At 39.3% G+C, this 22,212-nt stretch overlaps 2 protein-coding genes and 1 long non-coding RNA gene across 6 annotated transcripts in view; 2 read left to right on the plus strand and 1 right to left on the minus strand.

The window, feature by feature from the left end:
* The window catches only part of LOC135486891 (uncharacterized), a 41,012-nt gene extending 35,007 nt beyond the window's left edge, over positions 1-6,005 (plus strand). Inside the window, exon 4 of the mRNA XM_064770045.1 lies at positions 5,824-6,005. Within this exon, the coding sequence (XP_064626115.1) occupies positions 5,824-5,882 (59 nt within the window). The 3' untranslated portion in view covers positions 5,883-6,005. The remainder of the gene's footprint in view (positions 1-5,823) is intronic.
* Positions 1-22,212, plus strand: part of LOC135485889 (elongator complex protein 3) — a 680,015-nt gene that overhangs the window by 597,122 nt on the left and 60,681 nt on the right. The window lies entirely within an intron of this gene.
* LOC135485890 (uncharacterized) overlaps positions 7,318-22,212 on the minus strand; it is a 119,946-nt gene continuing 105,051 nt past the window's right edge. The window contains exon 3 of the long non-coding RNA XR_010446649.1: positions 7,318-8,985. This is a non-coding gene — a long non-coding RNA (uncharacterized LOC135485890). The remainder of the gene's footprint in view (positions 8,986-22,212) is intronic.

Below are 22,212 nucleotides of genomic sequence, written 5' to 3' on the forward strand. Positions count from 1 at the left end.
TTTCATCCGGGATACCAACCTTTGAAATCAATCAATCAATGACTCAGCAACTGTCTCCGCAGTTGCATCTCGCAAAGCAAAGGCCTCGGGATACCTTGTGGTAATCACATACCGTAAGAATATACCTTTTACCAGATTTTGTTCGTGACAATGGACCAAAAATATCTATAGCAATCTTGCTGAAAGGTTTCTCAATGATCAGAACTCTGATCAGATTCGCTCTCTCACTTGTCATCAGACCACACGTTTTCTGACACTCGGGACACGAACCACAATAATCCCTAACAGCACCATCCAACCCAGGCCAATAGAAATGCATCAATAGACGTTGCCGAGTCTTTTCCATGACCAGCTATAGGAATTGAATGAGCCACATCAAAATCTTTTCCCACATAGACTGTGGAACAATCAACTGATAAATAGTACGGCAGGTTGCATCATCTATAACCCGACGAAATAGCAAATTATTTTTGAACAGGTAGCCTCCTTTTTCATATTTAGTGTTTTGATTGGCCTTCCCCAACACCTTAGTCAAAGTAGGCTCTGACTGCTGCAATTTGTCAAAATTTTCAGTACTAACAGACCAAAGAGTAGAATTATCAATATCTTTGTCCACATCAACAACAGGTGGTAAAGGTGGAGCATCTCCAATCTCACTCTCAGGATCCACACACGGTGCAGTTCGAGGTGCTCCGGTGTCGAGAACGTCCTTTAACACAGGTTGTTCCCTATCCTCTGCTACTCGGTGTTCTTCCTGAATAGCTTTAGACCTAGTTGTAACACTGAAAGCCATGGGTTTGATTTCCCGGCTGGTTGACTCATATAGTAAATGGACAAAACATCTACAGGCAAATTCGGCATAACACCGACAACACGTTTCCCAGAACCAGCCGGATCAGACAAATCAACCTCTATCAACGGCCCGGTCTTGTTTACTACCATTAGCCAACATGATGCTGGTTGACCTGTAACCAAGAACTTTGGAATGTACTAATCCTACATTCACCAATGACAAATTACAACGAGTGTCAACCAAGAAAGTCACAGGTTCCCCGTTCAACTTTCCATTCACTTCAAACATCTCACAACCAACATAAACTGGCCAAGATGGACTCATACACAAGAAGCTTGTTTTCTTCTGAGCAGTACAATTTATTGCATAATGACCTTTCCCCCCGCAATCCCGACAAGTCAAATTGGAGGGCGCCGGTCTCCCTTTGAAGTAACCGTCGTTCGGCCTACCACTGTCAGAGCCCATGGATTTTCGGTCTGTCCCACCCCCAGGGTCGGATTTGTTTACAAGATAAGTTGTCACCGTCTTGTTGTCGGTTTTATGGTCCGTTGTTCTGTTTTTGTCGTACCGTCCGTTGTCACGAGCAGGTCCTTTTTGGTACGTGTTTGGTAATACAAGTCAGCCAATTTGGTCAAGTTTTCAACACTTTTGGGTTCGCAGTCACGTAACCAAACATTTAGCTCTGGAGGGGTATTGTTCAGCATTTGCTCCATAACAATACACTATCTTAGCTTGTCGAAAGTGTCAACTTTATAGTATTCCAGCCAACGTGCCAGAAAACTATCCAGTTTCACAGACCATTTACGGTACGTTTCGTCATACTTCTTGCATGTATTACGAAACTTGTCACGGTAGTGCTCACCGTTCAATTCGTACCGTTCTACGATAGCTCGGCGAACGGCCTTGTATTCGCCGATTGAGTCGATATCTATCCGTGAATATGCATCACGGGTACATCCCGTCAACAAAGCAGCTAACCGCGGTGCCCACAAATCTTCGGGCCAGTTATTTGCTTTTGCAAGGCGCTCAAACGTCGAAAGATAACTTTCAACGTTGTCGCCTTCTTTAAACTTGGGGGTATTGGTCCCCGCTTGTTGTCTCGTGTCGGTTCAACAACGGTCCCGTGACCTGTCACAGAAGCTTCAATGTCAAACTTCTTCAATTCTAGTTCGTGTGCCCGTTGACGGTCACCGCGCATTTCGCAGTCGCGATCAAGATGGTCACGACGTTTGCGTTCGATACGATCAAAGTCAGCTTTTTTAGCTGGAACTTAAGGCGCAATTTTTCCATTTCTAATTTCAACAGCGCGTCAGCAGAGAGTCGTTGCCCAACGTTGGACTCTCCTGCCTTAGCCATGACCGGTTTACCTTGCGAGTTTTCTTCTTGCTCAATTAGTTGCTCGAGGGTGGTTAACATTTCAGTTCGTTCCATACCTTCTGGGTTAATTGACCGTTGTGCTAAAAGGACTTTAAGTCTTTCTGTAGAGTTTTTCTTCAAAGATTCTGCCATATTATTGTAATTATATAGATGGGCGTTAAGAGAAAAAAAAAATGTCGTTCAATCTTCACACACTTCAGTGAATCTTTGGCATACCCTACTTCTGGTACCATGTTGCGAACTCCCCTGTAAATATGCTCTCAATCACCTTCTGCTTTCTCGGCGTCACTCTCAAGTCTTCCTTCCCTAAGCTCCCTGCGCGCGCGGTATTTTAAGTTTCATAACACACCAAAGTTCATGTAAAACAAAGTTCGCGTAATCTCTACGGCCAACCAAAGTCAATACAGTCAATAGTCAATAGAGCGAGTAGTTTGGACTATAACAAAGTCTGACCGGGACAATTTTTTTGGATAGAATAGAGGGTCCCTAGATACATGTCCTCACAAGTTTAGAGCCTTCTAGCTTAAATGTGAAACAAAAATGTGAAACAAAATGTGCCACCTGTCGGTGATTTCGTGAACTTCGACCTCTGTGACCTTGAAAAGTAGGTCAAATCAAAAACCCGGGTGATATGTCATTAGACCTTATTAGATATACCGAACGGAAACCATAAAAATTTTGAACAACCATTAGGTTCAAAAAGGCAAAGGCAAAAAGGCCTGGAGGCAATAAAGTAGGTCATATCGCGAAAAAGACAAATATGTCCTCGCATATTGCCCAAAGCTACCACCACACCAAGTTTTAGCCATCTAGCCCTAACGGTCACGAAATGTGCTCCGCTAACGAACGATAACGTCCGCCGACGGACGACGGACGCCATGGTATCGTATAAGCTCCCCAGAGGTGAGCTAAAAAGGAAGTTGTGTGCCAAACTATAGATTCTTAGTAGGAAAAAAACCATGAGGTTTTGGCCTCACCACACATTTCAAACGCATGTTCAAGTCGTGGAATTGAATGAATGGATGCTATGCCTTACCTCAAACAGACCAGTGGAATAGATGTACAATATGTTTCTTGTTAGGGTTGGATTCCGTTATCTTTTGATTAGAGTTTCTCTTGGATTCACCACTTGTGTTTAGGTAATAATGCCTTTAAATCTATACTCGGTTCTGTTTTTTCCAATAGTTAAGCTGCTGTTACAAATGGTTAATAATACCAGTGTCTTTCAAATAAAGAGTCCGGTCACGGCAAGTTTCCTTTGATCTCACATCTCTCTCGGGCAATTAAATCGACGGAAACCAAGTAGCAGACGCCCGCCCGCCGCCCGCCCGCCCGGACGGACGGCGCACGTGACGACAACACCCCTCTAGCCCATTTGGGCTGAGGGGTTAAAATGTATTTGATCGGACGAACGTTTCTCCTCGAAATTGACGGAAACCGATTTCAAGCACGCCGCCCTAGTGGCCATATTGATAATTGGAACAAGCCCATTTTCGAAAGGTACCTCGCTCTAGTCACCCTTAATGTACATACAAAAAATGAATTTAATCGGACGAACGGTTCTCCTTGAAATTGACGGAAACCGATTTCAAGCACGCCGCCTTGGTGACCATATTGAGAATCAGAACGAGCCGGTTTTCGAAAGGAACCTTCCTCTAGTCACCCCCAACGTACATACCAAAAATGAATTTGATCGGACTAACGGTTCTCCTGGAAATTGACGGAAACCAATTTCAAACACGCTGCCCTGGTGGCCATATTGATAATCAGAACAAGTCGGTTTTCGAAAGGAACCTTTCTCTAGTCACCCCCAACATACATACCAAAAATAGCATCGCAAAGCGAGGATAACCCCTCAGCCTATTAAGGTTGAAGGTGAGATAATGGTGAAGTTGGCTTAGTGGAGTGGCTAGTTTGCATATGGAAATTAAAATTGTGGAAACCTATTTTGAGGATGTGAGCGTGGCGGCCGTATTGAATTTCGAATCGCGCTGATTTTCGAAAGGAACCTTCCCCTTACAAAACTGCATTAGGCCTACACTCACTAAAAATTGATTCCATCCTCCAAGCTGTTCTCCTCGAAATTGACGGAAACCGATTTCAAGCACGTTGCCCTGGTGACCATATTGAGAATCAGAACGAGCCAGTTTTCGAAAGGAACCTTCCTCTAGTCACCCCCAACGTACATACCAAAAATGAATTTGATCGGACCAACGGTTCTCCTCGAAATTGACGGAAACCGATTTCAAGCACGTTGCCCTGGTGACCATATTGAGATTCAGAACGAGCCGGTTTTCGAAAGGAACCTTCCTCTAGTCACCCCCAACGTACATACCAAAAATGAATTTGATTGAACACAATTAAATATGCATGCATGCATTCTCATCTATTCGCAATTTGTTATAAAAAATCCATAACTAGGTTGTAATCAATGGCAACATATACTGTAAATTGTTTCTTATGAGGTGACTCAAAGATTGATGTACACATCATAAATGTTTGTAAGGTTTATGTCAAATTGCCTGTTCAACTTCTTGGAACTGTAAACATCACACCACGTATTTAATAACGCGCGTCTTCCGAAACGGGCCGCGGCTTTGATGCTGAAGCCATACGTTCCCTAGTTGCCTGACTCTTTATTTGAAAGACTCTGATAATACGATATTATACACAACTCTGACTTGCCCTGTAAACGGCTATCTGAAGTGATCCACAGTAGCGATAATATTCAAGCATATTATCTCTGCAAGTATGGACCCCATCGCACGTGTATTGCATTTATAATGTACACAAATATACGCAGCAAAAATGATCGAACAAAATGCTGAACATGTGGCGAATTACTAAAGATCTTCTAGTCTGCTGTAATGTAACCCTGTTTAATATATTTCTAAACTTGATATTCATTACCATTTTGAGCCGATTAAAACAGTTCAAGGGCCAGACTCACCTAGCTTCAAATTATCGTCTACATGAACAAACCTGATCACACAGCAATTATTCTATACGCTACCAAAATAGTGCGCATAAAAATCATTTTGTTTTAGGGGGAATTTTTTCAGACAAAGACTTGAAATGCAATATTACTACCTTTTTTGAATTTTTGGAATAAAAACCCACCAAGAGTCGTGTAGTTTCGTGGATATGGTATTTCATCACATTGAGATTTCAAGCTGGGACGGAACGACGTCGATATAAATATTTCCGGTCCTGCGCAAGGAGGTCGGATATTCCCTGCAAATGTTCTCGATATTCCCCATTCTCCAAAGCAGCGATAATATTCAAGCATATTATCTCTAACAGTTTTGACTTCCATTGCAGGTGTATTGCATGTTTGATGTACACAATATTCCCCAAAATGTGTTAATTATGCTAATTGGAAATTTTTTTTTGAGTGTCCATCTTTGTAACCAATAAGGAAAATTGAGAATATACAGATTGGCATAGTTTTCCCCTTTTACTAAGATCTAAGTTGCAAGGATGAAGATGAGTCGGGTATCATTTCGTTCATACTGGTCTTGCCTCCAATAGCAACTCTTGCAAACGGGCAGGAGGGTAATTGGAACTGAGCACCATGCGATAATTGCTGAATATTCTTCTCTGATATATACTTGATTTAAAGCATAATGTCTTAATTAACCATTTTTTTACAGAGGCGAGTAAAATTGACCAACTTAAGATGCTCAAGGAACTTGGTATCATCGGAAAGTGAGTGTGGTGTCGTGAAATCACGTTCTGTCCCCAAGCTAATACCGTACTCACAGCTCATGTCATTTTCTAACTGACGCTTATACCGGCACATGGCTCAATAAATAAATACACTTCAAAAATCAAACACGTGTTGATGTTTTGTCGACCTGTCGTTTGTTAAGGGGTCGTTCATTAAAGTGCGTATTCAATACAAGGGTAAGGGAATTTCGTTTTAGGCCCATCTCAGGCCGGGAGGGGCGAACATGATGGTACGTGATTTTTTGTATTCGCAAATGTCAAAACCTACGACAATCAAGTGTGAACAATGAGGCGTACATGCTTAAAATATAGATTTCAAACTAAATTAACTAAATCTAGTGCAAAAACAGGTTTAATTGTGTTTTAGTATGGATGACATCTTTACGATGTTATCGTCCACATGCATCCCTGACTAATGAGTTTTGCGTACAGTATATGGAGGAGGGGTTATGGGTGCATGCACACAGGGGTAGGTGGTCACCAGGAAATCGTGCTTACAAGCTACTAAATGAAAGGCCCCTAAGGTAACTTCCAATCAACGTGTACGAAATGCAATTGTTAAAATGCTTAAAAATGCTTTAAAGCTTTCGAATAGCACTGAGAGAAGTAAAGGGGCCGCGAAGCTGCATGTTTGTAGAAAATTGTAGTATTTACGTCTCATTTTCAACACGGTTGACTACTTTATCCATCACTTGAAAACAACTGGCCTTATCCCACGCAAAATGCGATTGTCTCCGCTTTCTAAAGACAAGAAGCGAACCTAGTTCGAAAATCAGCTGTGATTCTGATAAGATTCTTATTCAAGAGTTTAATCAGTTTTATTTACAAAAAGAGTCTACATTCACTACAAGATTCTTGTAAGATTCTTAATTAAGATCGTACCTGATTAAGTATCTTGACAATGTAAGAAAAAGAATCATGTATATTTCATTTCAACCTGTTGGCCGATTTGTAATCCTTCTAATTCAAGTTGAAGGCCAAAGGATTAGCTAAACCCCGCAACCATTGAGACATTTGTAACAGTCTATCATTTGGACTAGCATTTAAAGCCGATGCCTTGCGGCCACGTTGGATAGCACAAACGACCGGTTAGCCATGTTTCAAACACCCTCAGGTATGGTAAACTCCCAGCAGGCGTTACCGTATTCACCAACAGAGCACTGGATGTGGAGCGTAGATACATTGTATTACTATAAGTGGCAATTGCGACCTCGCGGGATCATTGTTTGTAGCTTAGCTAGAAATGGATTCCAAGATGGCCGCGTGCCAAATAAAAAAGAGAAGCTTTGCTCGATTCATCTGATTGTTACTTCATATAATGAGTGTGATTAAGAGTTGGAAGTTGTTACAGAGATTAAATCTTACAAGTTGCGAGAGCCACAACCCAGTAGACAACAAGTAACTGCAGTCCTTTGGGTATCCAGTCAGAACGGCCCCTGGTCAAAACGGCCCCGCTTTAAATAGAGTCAAAACGGCCCCGAGTCAAAACGGCCCCGGGTCAAAACGGCCCTTGGGAGTTTAGTGGTAGTAACCTATCTGAACTAGATAACTTTTTTTACTGCGTACGTGTAACCAGTGGTAACGAGATAAGAAAGCAGATGTTATGCACTTTGTTGCGTTATCTGGTTTTTGGCCTGTTCGCCCATATTATTGTTATTATTATTAATCTTCTCTACATTATTCTCTATATGTAGGGCTAATGTAGGTCTACACCATCGAACTTTATTCAGGTCCGTGATCACACAGAAAAATATAAGATCATTAATTAAGCAAGGGGAATTAATCAAGGCTACTTTTCGTGATATTTGCTGAGGTTCCTTTTACCTTTAACTTCTAGACATCTATTTTGTTCAATAATTTTACATCTGACCAAATACATATAGAGTGGAGAGGGGTCGCACTGTCTCTTTAATCTTGTGACTGAGCTCATTGTGAACAGTGATCACATGCCAAAGGTGATGCGAATTCACTGTCTCTTTGATATTGCGGCTAATTAGAGCTAATTGCGAACACTAATCACATGCCAAAGGTGATGCGAATTCACTGTCTCTTTGATATTGCGGCTAATTAGAGCTAATTGCGAACACTAATCACATGCCAAAGGTGATGCGAATTCACTGTCTCTTTGATCTTGCGGCTAATTAGAGCTGATTGCGAACACTAATCACATGCCAAAGGTGATGCGAATTCACTGTCTCTTTGATATTTCGATTAACAATAAAGGAACGATTACTAATTACAGACGGAACCTAATTCAAGAATGAGTACTGTTCATTTTATCATCTCGTCACGATGACTATATAAACCCCCAGAATTCTCAAGATCTTCATCAGTTTATTCCAAGACTTCATTGCTGCTACAACTCGACGCTACTTTCATCAACACCTTACTATGACAGAAGAGGATCCCTGCATCTCCTGCCGCAAGCAAGTGAAGAGACGACAACATGGCCTCCAGTGCGAAGGATGTGACCAGTGGCAACACCGAATCTGCAACACAAGTATCAGCCAGAAAGAGTACCGTGCCGCTGTCAAGAATGAGAAGACATACAGACGAGAACAGCGCCATTGGAAGCCACGTGGTCCTGGCAGATGCTCCAATTACAGATGAGCAATGGAGTGAACTGAATGCTATTTCTGGGCTTTTTTCCAACTGAAGGGATTGTACAAATGTTGCAGTAGTATTACATTCACGTGCCTATCTTTGACTTTAGCATAATCAGGCACCCAGCCCTCCCCCTTTGAAAAGGCTTTTTACAGTTACATATACAGTTAAAATACAGAGGCAAAAGTCTAAGGCAATTTGCCGTAGAGAAGGTAGAAAATGCCATAGTAGGGCCCAGTCCTCTCAGGTAATTTTTTACAAAAATGCCATAAAGTGCCTTTTCCGAAATTCGAGCTCTGATTTGAGTGAAAAAGAATGAAATACTAGAATCGACTGGTTCTTCTGATGACCGCGCGGGTGAGCACGGGAACTGGATGGGAGGTGCTCGTTTGGTTCTATGAGTATGACTGTAGCTCAGCTCCTCTCTCTCGGTATCTGTGATGTGGTCACCAAAAACGTTCAAATGCAGCTGTAGATTATTCCTGTAAAACATGATGAGAAATAGTTTAATTTTGATAGCCAAGTTTTATGAAACAGCCTGGGGCCATTGTGCACACTGTACACGAATAGTATATAGGTCAAACCAAAGTAGCTATGACAAGTGATGTATCCTTGCTTGGAGTACCTAACATAAAAATATCATCAAAAATAAGTCACTAATAAGCGAGATAATGCACGTTTTATCATTTTTAGTTTCGAGAACACGATCGGACTGAAATTCGGTGTCAGAGGGAGTAGGGAGTCATGTGTATACTAAATTTCAAGTTAATAGCTTCTGCGGTTAAGAAACATGCCATAGTTACACCCAAATGGCCAATTTACGCCATTTAACCTCTGTGACCTTGTAAATTAGGTCAAATCGAAAACTCGCGTGATATGTGATGTATCCTTGCTAGGAGAACCTACCATAAAAATGTTATCGAAATCAAGTCACTCGCAGAGATATCACACTTTTTAGGTTTCCACTTCTGGCCCCCTGGTTGCCAAGTCAAGAATAAGATCGAACCGAAATTTGGTGTCAGAGGTCGCATAGGGAGACATGAATACCAAATTTGAATTTCATAGCTTTTGCGGTTAAGAAACGTACCATAGTTACACTCAAGCAGCCAATTTATGCCATATGACCTCTGTGACTTTGAAAATAAGGTCAAATAAAAAATCTGTATGATATGTGATGTATCCTTGCTTAGAGTACCTAGCATAAAAATATCCTGGAAAACAAGTTACTAATAAAGCTAGATATTGCACTTTTTACCTTTTTTAGTTTTCCCCCTGGTGACAAAGTCCAGAATCAGATCAGACCGAAATTCGGTGTCAGAGGTTATATGACGTAGGGAATCATGTGTACCAAATTTCAAATTCATAGCTTTAGCGGTTAAGAAGTGAAGTCAAGTCAAGTCAAGTCAAGAATCAGATCGGACCGAAATTCATTGTCAGAGTTCACCTGAGGGGGTCATATGTACAAAGTTGCAAGTTCCTAGCTCTAGCGGCTAAGAAATGTGCCACTGTTTTTTGAAACAGGACACAGACGAAAACGATGACGACGACGACGGTGAGCCAAAAATACAAGACCAATAACAACTGTTAAGGCGCTAATGATTATTGATCAAGGTAAAGGTAGGAACTACTGAAGAAGTGCTTATGATCCAGAAGTATTAAGGTAGCAGGAAGGGTTGGGCGTTTGTGGTTTCTGAGTCTGAGGGGGTCGTTGTCTGTTGACTGTGCTTTAAGAGAGACTAGGCATGGCGCCAGTCTCTCTTAAAGCACAGTCAGCAGGCATTTGGTCTCAGTATTTGGGTAAGTACAGAGTCAAGCCAGCTCAGAGAGCAATGATTGAACGATGCTGTGGACAAGTCCAAGGATACTGCATCAGTCACGACCAACTTCTCATCAGAAAGCGTCACCACCAGCATATTCAATGTTCAGTTCCAACCTGAACCAGTCCAATGCACGCCTGTCATGGTCAGCAGTGGTCAGCTTAGCGCGATATGGAACATTCTTCCGAAACTCAAGCGAGGGAAGTCTGCTCATTAGCATATCTGGCGCACTGCTCCTTCTGGTCAAACATCGTAGTGAAATCGTAATGGAAAACGTCTGGCTTTGCGCCAGACTAATAAGTGAAGAACTAATAGGTAAAGAACTTCTACTTGCGCGAGACTGCTGTGATGAAATTATCATTGCAGAGACTCCGGTGACGTACACATATATTTTTTACAATCAAAAATGCCCTCAAAAGATGACATGGAATGATTATTTTATTGATATTTCCTACTATATACCTTCCAATTATCACTTTGTACAAATAGATCGGCGTTAGGTCGCATGCTTTTCTTTCCTGGTGACACTATAAAGCAAAATAGTTGCAACCCCGTAAATGCGCTATAAGTCCAATAATAAGTGACGGTGACCCGTTATAAATGTTTCGCAAGCTTCGCTTTTTTGCCGCTACGGCGCTTTGGGCCCTTGCATCAAGGAAGTTCATTAACATGATTCAGAATAAAATAAGAGTATGTTGATCGGCCCTGTTGGATGCATTGTGCTATGTACAGCGTGCATGTGTGTATCGCATTGTTTGTTGACATTTTATGATTTCAAGTCTCTTGAGTAGATCGTCAATTGCGCTGTTTATTTAAATTGTCAACCTTACCCATGACTTAAGAACGATGTTTATTATTCACATTAGTTATGCTATGTTACAAGACCATTTGTTGAGTAATCCATCTTTTAGAGCCGGACTATGACATCGTTTTAGAACAGATACTCTGCCGCCATTAAATTTATCATACCTAATTAGTATGTGAGCCAATCACGTCACATCATTTAGAGTCACGTGAGGTAAAATAATGAAGTTTTCAGAGCAATAAGATTTATTCTGATACATCAATGATTAAAAAGTTTAAGTGATTTAAAAAAGTTCATCACCTGATCACAAAAATTAAAATAAGACAATGACAGTGTATTCGTGTGCATTTTACACTACCAGATTACCACCAGATGTATCAAAATATTACGCTGCCACGATCTTTCGCAGCTTTAATGGCGCCTTTTAGGTGGGTTAATCAATTATTATATGCAGAAATTATATATCACCGGTAAAATAATTAAGTAGCCTATGTGAAACTAAGTTCAGATTATCATTTTCGATCTTGAAGTGAATTTAGGCAAGTGATTTTTTACAGCCGGCCGACATCAGGACAATTGCAAAATTCACGCCCTTTGTAATTTTTCGATCGCTAAATTGTGTCTTTTCATTTCGTCTTGATAACCATTTTTGTAGGCTATGGCTTTGAAAAGATATCCCGCTCCAAAAAGGACAATGGCGTTTACTACGGTACAAATCAACCATCCAGCCATTTACAAACAATAAGAAAATGGTAAATAAATGACCACCGAAAAGGTTCCGACGAACGAAGTTCCAACGAACGAAGTTCCAGCGAGCGAAGTTTCAAATTAACGAAGTTCCAGCGAACGAAGTTCCAACGGGAGTTGGCCCTCCAACGAACAATATCTGAGAGATTTATACTTTAATCCCCAAAGTACCGTGGCCTATACAAATGAAAGTCAACTTTGGAGAAAAATAAAAACACTTAAAATGGCAATCAAGAAAAAGGAATTAAAAGATTTCCTAGTTAGTTTACCAACCTACCAACTGCACAAACCAATCACCGAAAAATTCACTTTCCGAAAAACAATAGTTTCTTACGTGGATCAACAATGGCAAGCTGATTTAGTGGATTTACAGAAGTATCAAAAAGACAATAAAAATGTCAGATGCATTTTAACGGTCATTGATTTATTCAGCCGTTATGCTTGGGCTTTACCTCTCAAGACTAAAAAGGGAGAAGAAGTCAAAGATTTAATTGTCACTATTTTTAAAGAAGCAAAACCAGAGAAACTACAAATTGATGATGGTAAAGAATTCTAGAATAAATCACTGAAAGAATTACTGGAAAAAAATAACATAGAACGGTTCCCAACTTTCTCAAGCAAAAAAGCAGCCGTTGTAGAAAGATTTAATCGTACTTTAAAAACTAAAATGTGGAAATATTTCACTGCAAAAAGAGACTAACAAATGGTTGGATATTCCTGAAAACCTAGTGAATGGTTACAACAATACATTTCACTCATCCATTGGAATGAAACCAATCAAAGCTAGAGAAGAAGATAATACCGGAACAGTCTGGTACAATCTCTATGGAGCATTTCTACTTAAAGATTATGGTCAACCAAAATACAAGATTTGCGATAGCATTAGAATAACCAATTACTAAACCATATTTTCTAAAGGTTATCTTCCTAATTTTACCGAAGAGGTTTTTAAAATAAAACTATAAATTTTCACAAAACCTATCGTCTACCAACTCGAGGATTATCAATCAGAAATTATAGACGGTTATTTTTACACAGAGGAATTTTAAAAGTTACGTTCCAAACCCAGATCAAATAGAATACAAAATCGAAAAAAGTTCACGTTACAAAATAGTTAAGGGAGAAAAATATGGTTTAGTTGAATGGAAAGGTTACTCAGAAAAATTTAATGAGTGGTTTCCAGTATCGAACATATAATCACTTTGAGTTTTTAAGTCGAATTTTTTAAAGTGTTTTTTTAAGTCGAATTTTTAAGTGTTTTTAAGTGTTTTTTAAGTCGAATTTTTAAGTGTTTTTTAAAGTCGAATTTTTAAGTGTTTTTAAAGTGTCTTTTAAAGTCGAATTTTTAAGTGTTTTTTTAAGCCGAATTTTTAAGTGTTTTTTTAATGGTTTTTGGAGATTTCTCTAAGAGGATACGTTTCAACATATTTGAAAAACAAGAGGCCCAAGGGCCTGGCGCTCAGCTGAGTTGTTGCTGCGTTGTTCGTATATATTACATTACTCGTCAAACTCTACTAAACTAAGGACTCAAAGCCTAAGGATATTAGCTTCTGGATGTGTAACAGTGAATTACGGTAGACTGGCGCAATCTACTTCAAGCAAGCTCCACCCTTGCAATGTGTGCGCAAACAGATAAGCTAACCTATATTGGACCATCAATTCTACACACAGCAACATGATTCATCCCCAGCTGTTACCATGATGATGATGATGATGATCCTTTTCGCAAATTGGTCGTCTTCTGTCGTTCTTCCATACTTTAGTGCCACCGGTGGTAGTCTGCCCTTGTGGAGGGAGCCTTTCAGCACAGGACACAAGAATCCATGCGAATTGAATCACATGGAGAGACTAGCCCAATCACCCGCTTTTGGCTGGGTAGAAATGGGTAAATCTCGCAGACTGGACCTTAAACTCTACTGCCGACGTGTGAGGCCGGTCTGACAGATGAGCAAGTAGGGTCCACCTAATGCAGAAGGCACCAGTTTCCCTAACTAAAAGGGTAACATTAACAAAATGCTCTACCCAACTCTATTATTGCCTAAAGGCCTGTGTACACTAGTAAAATATTAGCAACATTTTTACAACATTTCCAGTTGCGACAAATGTTGCAAAATGTTGCGTAGTGTGTACAGAGCAAAATGCGTCTTCAACATGTTGTAAAATTGTTGTAAAATTGTTGCAAATTAAATGCAATGCAATTCTTTGTTGCATGTTGTAAAAATGTTGCAAACTCTTCAGCCAATCAGAAATAGGATTTGCGTCATGTGATCTACCTGAGGTCATGTGACTTGAACAAGAAGCAGGTATAGCAACTCTCAAGTGAGTGTCTTGCTTCGTAGGGTGATGAAACCTTTTCTAGAAGTTTCATCCATTCGCAGGAAGTTTTTGTATGACGGCTTGTCAGTCAGCCGCAACTCCTTTAACAGGCAGTGGTATGCCTCATGACCCACCCTCATTTTGATCCAGGGCCTGGTCCATATTCTCTTAGCTTATTTCGCCGCCTCTTCCGTCTCTCAACAATAACAGCTAAATTTGCTGCAGAAGCACTCAAAACACATGTTCTCTCCTTGGAATCATCCATTTTCCCTCCAAAATACCTATTTCCCTTTGTTCCCACTAAAAAGTTTGCAACAATTTACCAACATGTTGTAAAAATGTTGCTAATTTGTTGCAATTTTGTTGCTAGTGTACACAGGGCCTTGAAGGGCTTGTTGCAATTTTGTTGCTAGTGTACACAGGGCCTTGAAGGGCTAGTGTACACCCTGCGTAAGTCAAGTGAAACTCTTAACAAACCCTAGCAGAATGCCACCATTGAAATGTTGATAGCAAGTAAAAACTTTAAACAGATAGACTTGATTTTTTTAACCAACTGCCACATGCGGTTTTCTTTATTTAGTCAATTTTGAGGTAAGTATTACAGAATGAAATACTTGAATACTAAAATTGACTGGCTCTTCTGATGATTGCACTGGTGAACACCGAAGTCGATGGGATCTGCAAAGTCATAGCTCGATCCTCTCTCTTGGTCATCTATGATGTGGTCACCAAATATGTTCAAATGCAGCTACAGTAGTGCAGATCATTCCTGCAAAACATGATGAGGAGATAACATTTTAATTTTGATAGATAGCTAAGCTAGCCAAGTTTTATATCAAATACAAGGCCAACAACAACTGATAAGGCGCTAGGGCCGAATGATCAAGGAAGTTCATTGAGAATACATTGTGATAAGAGTGATGAATAGGCCTCGTTTGAAGCATTGTGCTATGTACAGTGTGCATGTTTCAGTGTGTATCAGCTATCGCATTTATTGTTTGTTGACATTTCAAATCGCCGGAGTCGATCCTCAATTACACTGTTTATGTACATTGGCAACCTTACCCGATGATATCAGAACGATGTTTATTATTGTCTTGTTTATTCACATTAGTTCTGCTATGTGACAAGAGTCATTTGTTGAGTAATCCATGATTTAAAGCCGGACTTTGACATCGTTTCTCAATCTCAGACCAACCTGCATTTCGCAGATCGTTTTTCAACGATCGTCGACGAACTATTTCAAATTAATCACATCCAATTAAACAATCCAAGCCTTCCCTAATGTCATCAACATGCAATAACACAAGCAGCCAAATATTATCGCCTATGAAATTGTGAATTTAATGAGAACTTACCTCTGAATTGACAGAACACGATCTATTCCATAGCATGGTCTCCTTACGTCTAAACTGCGCAGACTCCGAGACGTGACGTTCGCTGCACGTTGGATAACTCGCGCGAAATTTAAAATGCTCTTCTTGTGGGGTGCTCACTAAATTGCGCCAGTAACACCACCTGGTGAGAAATTCATGAACCACGCCTATTGATAATGAAAGAGAAAGCTTTGCTCTATAAGATTAGATTTGATTCATGATCCCCAACTTAAAGAATTAGGAGAAATCAGCTGCTGGAACAGTTTTTGGAAAATTTCGCTCGGTGCCACCTAGTGGCCAAACCGCTCATCCTGCCGGACCCACATTTGGTCTATTCAGGAGTCCTGGAGGGTCTCAACGCCTCAGAGGGAAAATCTATTGCCTATCCGCCATAGTTTTGAAACGTGCCTGTTTAACGGACAGACAGACAGACAGACAGACGGACATTCATTCTACCATTTACTCATATGAATAGCTCAGCTTGTCAGCTGAGCTAAAAACGCTGTTCGATTCATTTCTACTATATGTGACTCGCTCTACCAAAACTAGGCGCTTGTCGCATCTGAACTTGACAGGTTGATACGGACCTGTTGTTCATTTCCCTATTGTTGACCTTTTGTGAAATCTATTACAAACTGATTTGGTCACATTCAACAAAAGGTCTACAATAGGGAAATGAACAACAAGTCCGTATCAACCTGTCAAGTTCAGATGCGACAAGCGCCTAGTTTTGGTAGAGCGGGTCACATATTTGAAAACTCATATTTTTCAAGAAAATCTTTGGCTTTTTTAAGTTGACGTTTGATCCGACCGGGATCTAACTTTGCGCCCTTCACACAATTTTTTTTACTAATCGGGTCTATATTTTGTGAATAGCATAAAAGTTAGGATCTTCATATTTTATTCTCATGTAGTTTCTACTGCAATCTTTACAGTAACCCTGCAACCCATCTCTGGATTGACTTTTTTTAGAATCATACTCCTAGGGTTTTCTGCTATTACATTTTGAACATTGTTTGTACTCAAAAGTTTGTATGAAGTTAATAAATATAGGACCTGTAGGACCTAAAACTCGCATAGATCCCCATATATCCCCTCTAATTGTCGAGTTAGCGCCCCTGTAAGACCATGCATTTTCGGACACTAGAACGAAATCTTCCTGCGGATATCGCGGTTTCGGTGATGATTAAAGGAGAAATTGACTGTTCTTAGAGTTGTATGGGACAGAAATGAGTTCATACTAGTAGGGTAAAAGTGAGAGTTCTGGGACAACCTACATTTGACTGACATCCCTTTCAGTCAAATCTCAGTCAACACGTTTCACGAATCTCCTCCACCCTTTCCAGTCAAATCCCAGTCAAACAAAACTCAGTCAAACACCAGTCATTACGTCACACAACTTCTCTCATTTCGATAATTTTCAATAATTTTTTCTCCAGTCAAATTCCAGTCAACACATTTCACGAATTTTCTCCACACTCGCTCGCTTCGCTCGCTGTACAACAGCCTACAATTAACTGACTTTCCTTCCAGTGAAACCCCAGTTAATCTCGCTCTCCAAATCTGGATAACGGACATATGGTCAAACATCAGTCAACACATTTTCTCTCAGTCAAAACACCAGTCAAGCCGTTCTCCAAATCTGGAGAACGAACATCTGGTCAAACGTGGTCAAATTAAATTATTTTACAAACCACTCTCGCGTTTTCAAAAGTACAAAAGTACACAACGCTCGCTTCGCTCGCTTTACACAATTGTACAATTTTTCAAAAGTGCACAACTTAATGAAAATTATTTTCTTCTAAATAAATGGAATATCTTACACGTGATTGTCACACATGTTTTGATGAAAGATTACTGGACGATTTTGAAAAAGATAAAAAATGTATATGTGGAAGAAGATACAGATGTAAACCGTGTTCAAACAAATATAAAACAAATTATATAATAGATAGGAGATCAACTGACGAATCTTTTAAAATATAGAGTAATCTTTCATCATATCTTTATCATTGTCTTCATGAAAAACAGAAAAAATCCAAACTTGAGAAAGTTATGGATTGTTCTTTAGATGGTCTGTACAAGTGGATTGAATATCAATTTGATGATAATATGACATGGGAAAACTATGGGGACTATTGGCACATTGACCATGTTCTTCCAAAATCACATTTTAACCATCTCAATGAAGAAGAACTTATGCTATGCTGGAATTGGAGAAATTTACGGCCTATTACGAAAGAAGAAAACATGGAAAAGGGAAATAAAATTGACTACGATTTATACTATCAAAATGTATCCTTAGCAGCAGAATTTCTTGAAGAAATTTAAAAAAAATATTTTTCCTTATAATAAATGAACCCTCACCCATGATGATTTTCATCAAAATTCTCATGGGCGTCGTGAGCCCTGAATTCTACATTTTCGACCAAGTGGTGATTATATAGGATACTAAAATTCACAAACAAGTTCAGGCTTGTTAGACAGATTTGATATGAACAAGTTTTGTAGACGTGTAGTCATTTTATAGTCAAGTTGTTTTGGCTATAAATTCACTAACCGTAACCGAAACTTAAAAAAGGGAAAACCCCTTTTCATGACGTGATCTAATTAAAATTTTTTTTGTATTATATAAATGAACACGTTCATGTCTACAAAACTTGTTCATCCGATCGATACCCTTTCGACAGATGAGTTGAAAATACTCGCCTTTAGGCACAAAGTTAAAAATTACGGATCACTTTCGAGAGATAATCTACTAGAACAGCTTCAACAAATTCCGAATAGTTTTAACGATGTTGAAGTGAAAATAGACAAGCCAGTCGCTGACTTGTCTCAAATTGAGAAACGTGTTCTTGCGCAAAGACTCGGAGTCAATGCTAGAAAATTCAAAAAAGAACAGCTGGACTCAATTTTAGAAGACAAAATTCAGCATGTGAATTTGTCTGACATTAAACCAAAAGCTGTGAAAGCAAAAATTTCCATCAGGAAGCCACTTTTACAGCAAGTTAAGGATCTTGGACATCAAAATTTTCAGAACCTCAATATTGAGAAGTTGAAAGATCTTTTGACCAAAGAACCAGTGAAAAGATTATTAAAATCTGATCTTTTCAAACAGGCCAAGGAGCTTGACATCAATGTCAAAAGTTCAATGACTAAAAAATTCATCCAGGAGCTGATCAAACAGCATACCGATTCAACCTCCTTCGTGAAAGTCAACTCTGCTTTCAAAGGTTATGTTAACCATTTCAGAATGCAAGGTCTACCTAAAATTGGAATACAGCCTTTCCTTGAGAAAGTTAAAACAGCCTTACAAGATAAAGTTAAAGTCGAAACTCAGCACAGTAGTTTAAAAATTAACATTGTCCTGTATATTTCGATGAAAAGGAAGACTGAAGTTCAAGAGTTTCAGCTACGATCTAGACATATCCTTGGTGTGGGTCAAGAAGTTAATTATGACTCTCTCATCGAAGATATGCTTAAGGAACTGAAGAATCTCATTCAAAAAGGGTCTGGTTGGAAATTTTTAGAAGTGACCAAGATTGAGCTACACACTGTAAAATATCAACCACTTTCAGGATCTTCCTATACCCCTTTGCCTGAACAGATTCATAAGAAAAAAGCGGTGATCAATGTACAAAATACTGATCAGCTTTGCTTCAGATACTCTGTTGAAGCATATCTTTTAAAGTTAGAGATCCATGCTGAACGTGTAGCAAATTACAACCGATCTGAATTCGATCACATGTTCAAAGACCTTGACTATCCAGTTACCCTCAAAGATATTGACAAATTTGAGAAGAACAATCCTGGCCTTGGGGTCAATGTGTTTACATTTATCCCTAGACAGGTAGTCTTCAAAAAAGGGGGAGAAACTACCATTTTCCCTGCTAGAATTTCTGAAAGAATTCTAGCGGAAGACAAGTACATCAATCTCCTACATTTCAAAGAAGATAATTTATCAGAAAATGAGTGCATGGAAGATGTCAAAGACGATGCTAATTACCATTATGCTTGGATCAAAAATTTCTCAAGGCTTGTATCTGCCTCACATTCAAAACACAATGGACAGGTCAAAGTATGCTTCAGATGCATGAAAGTTATTTCAGCATCAACTGGTGAACTCCTTGATAAAAGGTATCATGAACATCTTGATAACTGTGTACAGTTTGAATGTGTCAAAGTGAGTATGCCTTCAGATGGAAAGAACACTTTGCTATTCACTAACTTGAAAGCACAGCAAAAACATCCAGTTGTGATCATCGCTGACTTTGAATGTTCGTTAAAGAAAGTCAACCAAAATCTTGGTGAAAAAACAGTTCAAAACCAACAGCATATTCAAAATAGTTATGCTATCTATTATCCAGTATGATCAGTCACAAATAGCGAGGAAAAATAAGATGTTTACATACATTCAACAGGCAGAAGATGAAGACATTGGTGAACACTTTGCCAATACAGTAACTTCTATCTGTTCACAGATTGAATCAAAAATTCTTGTCCCGTTCAATTTTCCAAAGTTTATACCTGTATATTTTCACAATCTGTCAGGCTATGATGCTCATTTGTTTGTTAAAAATTTAAAAGGTAGGCTGAATGTCATAGCCTCAAACTCTGAAAATTACATATCTTTCAGCAAGGTCTTACCTATCAATGATGATCAAATTGAAATAAGATTCCTTGACTCTTACAGGTTAATGCAGTCTTCACTAGCAAATCTAGCTAAGAATTTGCCTAATCAGCAAAAGAAAAATTTAGCTACAATGTTTAATGGTGAACACTTTGACCTCTTAACAAGAAAAGGTGTCTATCCTTATGAATGGGTTGACTCATATGAAAAATTTCAGAGTCAACAGTTACCATCCATTGAAGGGTTTTATTCTACCTTTAACAACACCAAAATTTCACAAGAGGAGTACCTACATGCCCAACATGTGTGGGATAAGGTCAACTGTCAAACCTTTGAAGACTACCATAAAATTTATCTTGAGACAGATGTTCTACTGCTAGCAGACATACTGGAAAATTTGAGGAACACATGTCTGTCCCATTATGAACTAGATCCTGCTTGGTTTTACACCTCACCAGGTCTGTCATGGCAAGCGATGCTTAAAATGACGAAAGTTGAAATCGAACTGCTCACAGATGTGGACATGTACAATTTCTTCGAATTAGGCATTCGTGGTGGAGTATGTCAGGCAAGCCACAGATATGCCAAAGCAAATAATCCACTCCTGAAAGACTATGATGAAAATCAACCTACAAGTTACATCACCTATGTCGATGCCAACAACCTGTAGGGTGTCGCGATGGGTCAAAATTTACCAGTTAGAAAGTTCAAATGGATGAAGGACTTTTCCCACTGGCAAGACACCGCCTGCACGCTTGAAGTTGACCTAGAATATCCAGACCATCTTCACCAACTTCACAATGATTATCCTCTTGCCCCTGAGCACAAGAATGACAAGCTCATTCCTAACCTGCAAGACAAGAAAAATTACATTGTGCATCACAAGATCTTGAAGTTCTATTTGAGTGAAGGTCTCAAACTGAAAAAGATTCACAGAGGTGTAAGTTACGAAGAGTCTAACTTCTTGAAAGAATACATAGACTTCAACACAAGTCAACGTGCAAATGCCAAAAATGACTTCGAAAAAGACTTCTTCAAATTGATGAACAATGCGATATTTGGCAAGACTATGGAGTCAGTAAGACGTAGAAAAGACATTACATTAGCCACAACTGCCGATCAGCTTCGAAAATTAGTCAATAGTAACTAAATAAATAATAATAATCTTCTGCAAAGATCTAGTCATGGTAGAACGACAAAAAGCAGAAGTCTATCTAAATAAGCCAATATTTATGGGGCAGGCCATTTTAGACCTCTCTAAAGTGCATATGTATGACTTCCACTATAATCATATGATGAAAAAGTATGGACACAAAGCACAACTGTTGTACACTGACACTGACTCACTAGTCTATAACATACAAACAGATGATATCTACAAAGACATGCAGAAAGATGCACACTTGTATGACTTCTCTAATTTTCCAAAAGATCATGAGTTGTTTTCAGATGTCAATAAGAAAGTAATTGGCAAGTTCAAAGACGAAGAAGCTGGCAAGGTGATCTCTGAGTTCATAGCTTTGAGGGCTAAACTATATGCCTATACATGTGACAAAGACTGTGAAGTCAAAAAGTGTAAAGGGATTAAGCGACAGGTGGTGAAAAGTGAAGTCACCTTCGAAGACTACAAGTCCGTGCTTTTGGGTAAAGTCCCAATTGAAAAAAGGATGAATGTCTTCAGGTCAAGAGATCACCAACTTTACACAGAGCAAGTTACCAAAGTAGCATTAGATGCAGCGGACGATAAACGAATGATTCAAGCTGATGGAATAAGTACATTGGCTCTAGGGCACCACGCTAGCATCAAAGAAGTTGAAGAATGTTGAACATCACTCGCTGTGCTTTAAAAATTTTAACATAGATAAATGGAAACATTTCCATCCTATCTAAAATATGTGCCAAATGTGCAATATCTTTGGCCTATAAGAATAATTCTTTGACCAAGGATCCCTTCATCCACCAGAAGATTACTGTGGACCACAATCAAAGTTTCAACTACGATACGATTGATATTTTTC

The sequence above is a fragment of the Lineus longissimus genome, chromosome 4 (genome assembly GCF_910592395.1).
Source record: "Lineus longissimus chromosome 4, tnLinLong1.2, whole genome shotgun sequence".
NCBI classification, from domain to species: domain Eukaryota; kingdom Metazoa; phylum Nemertea; class Pilidiophora; order Heteronemertea; family Lineidae; genus Lineus; species Lineus longissimus.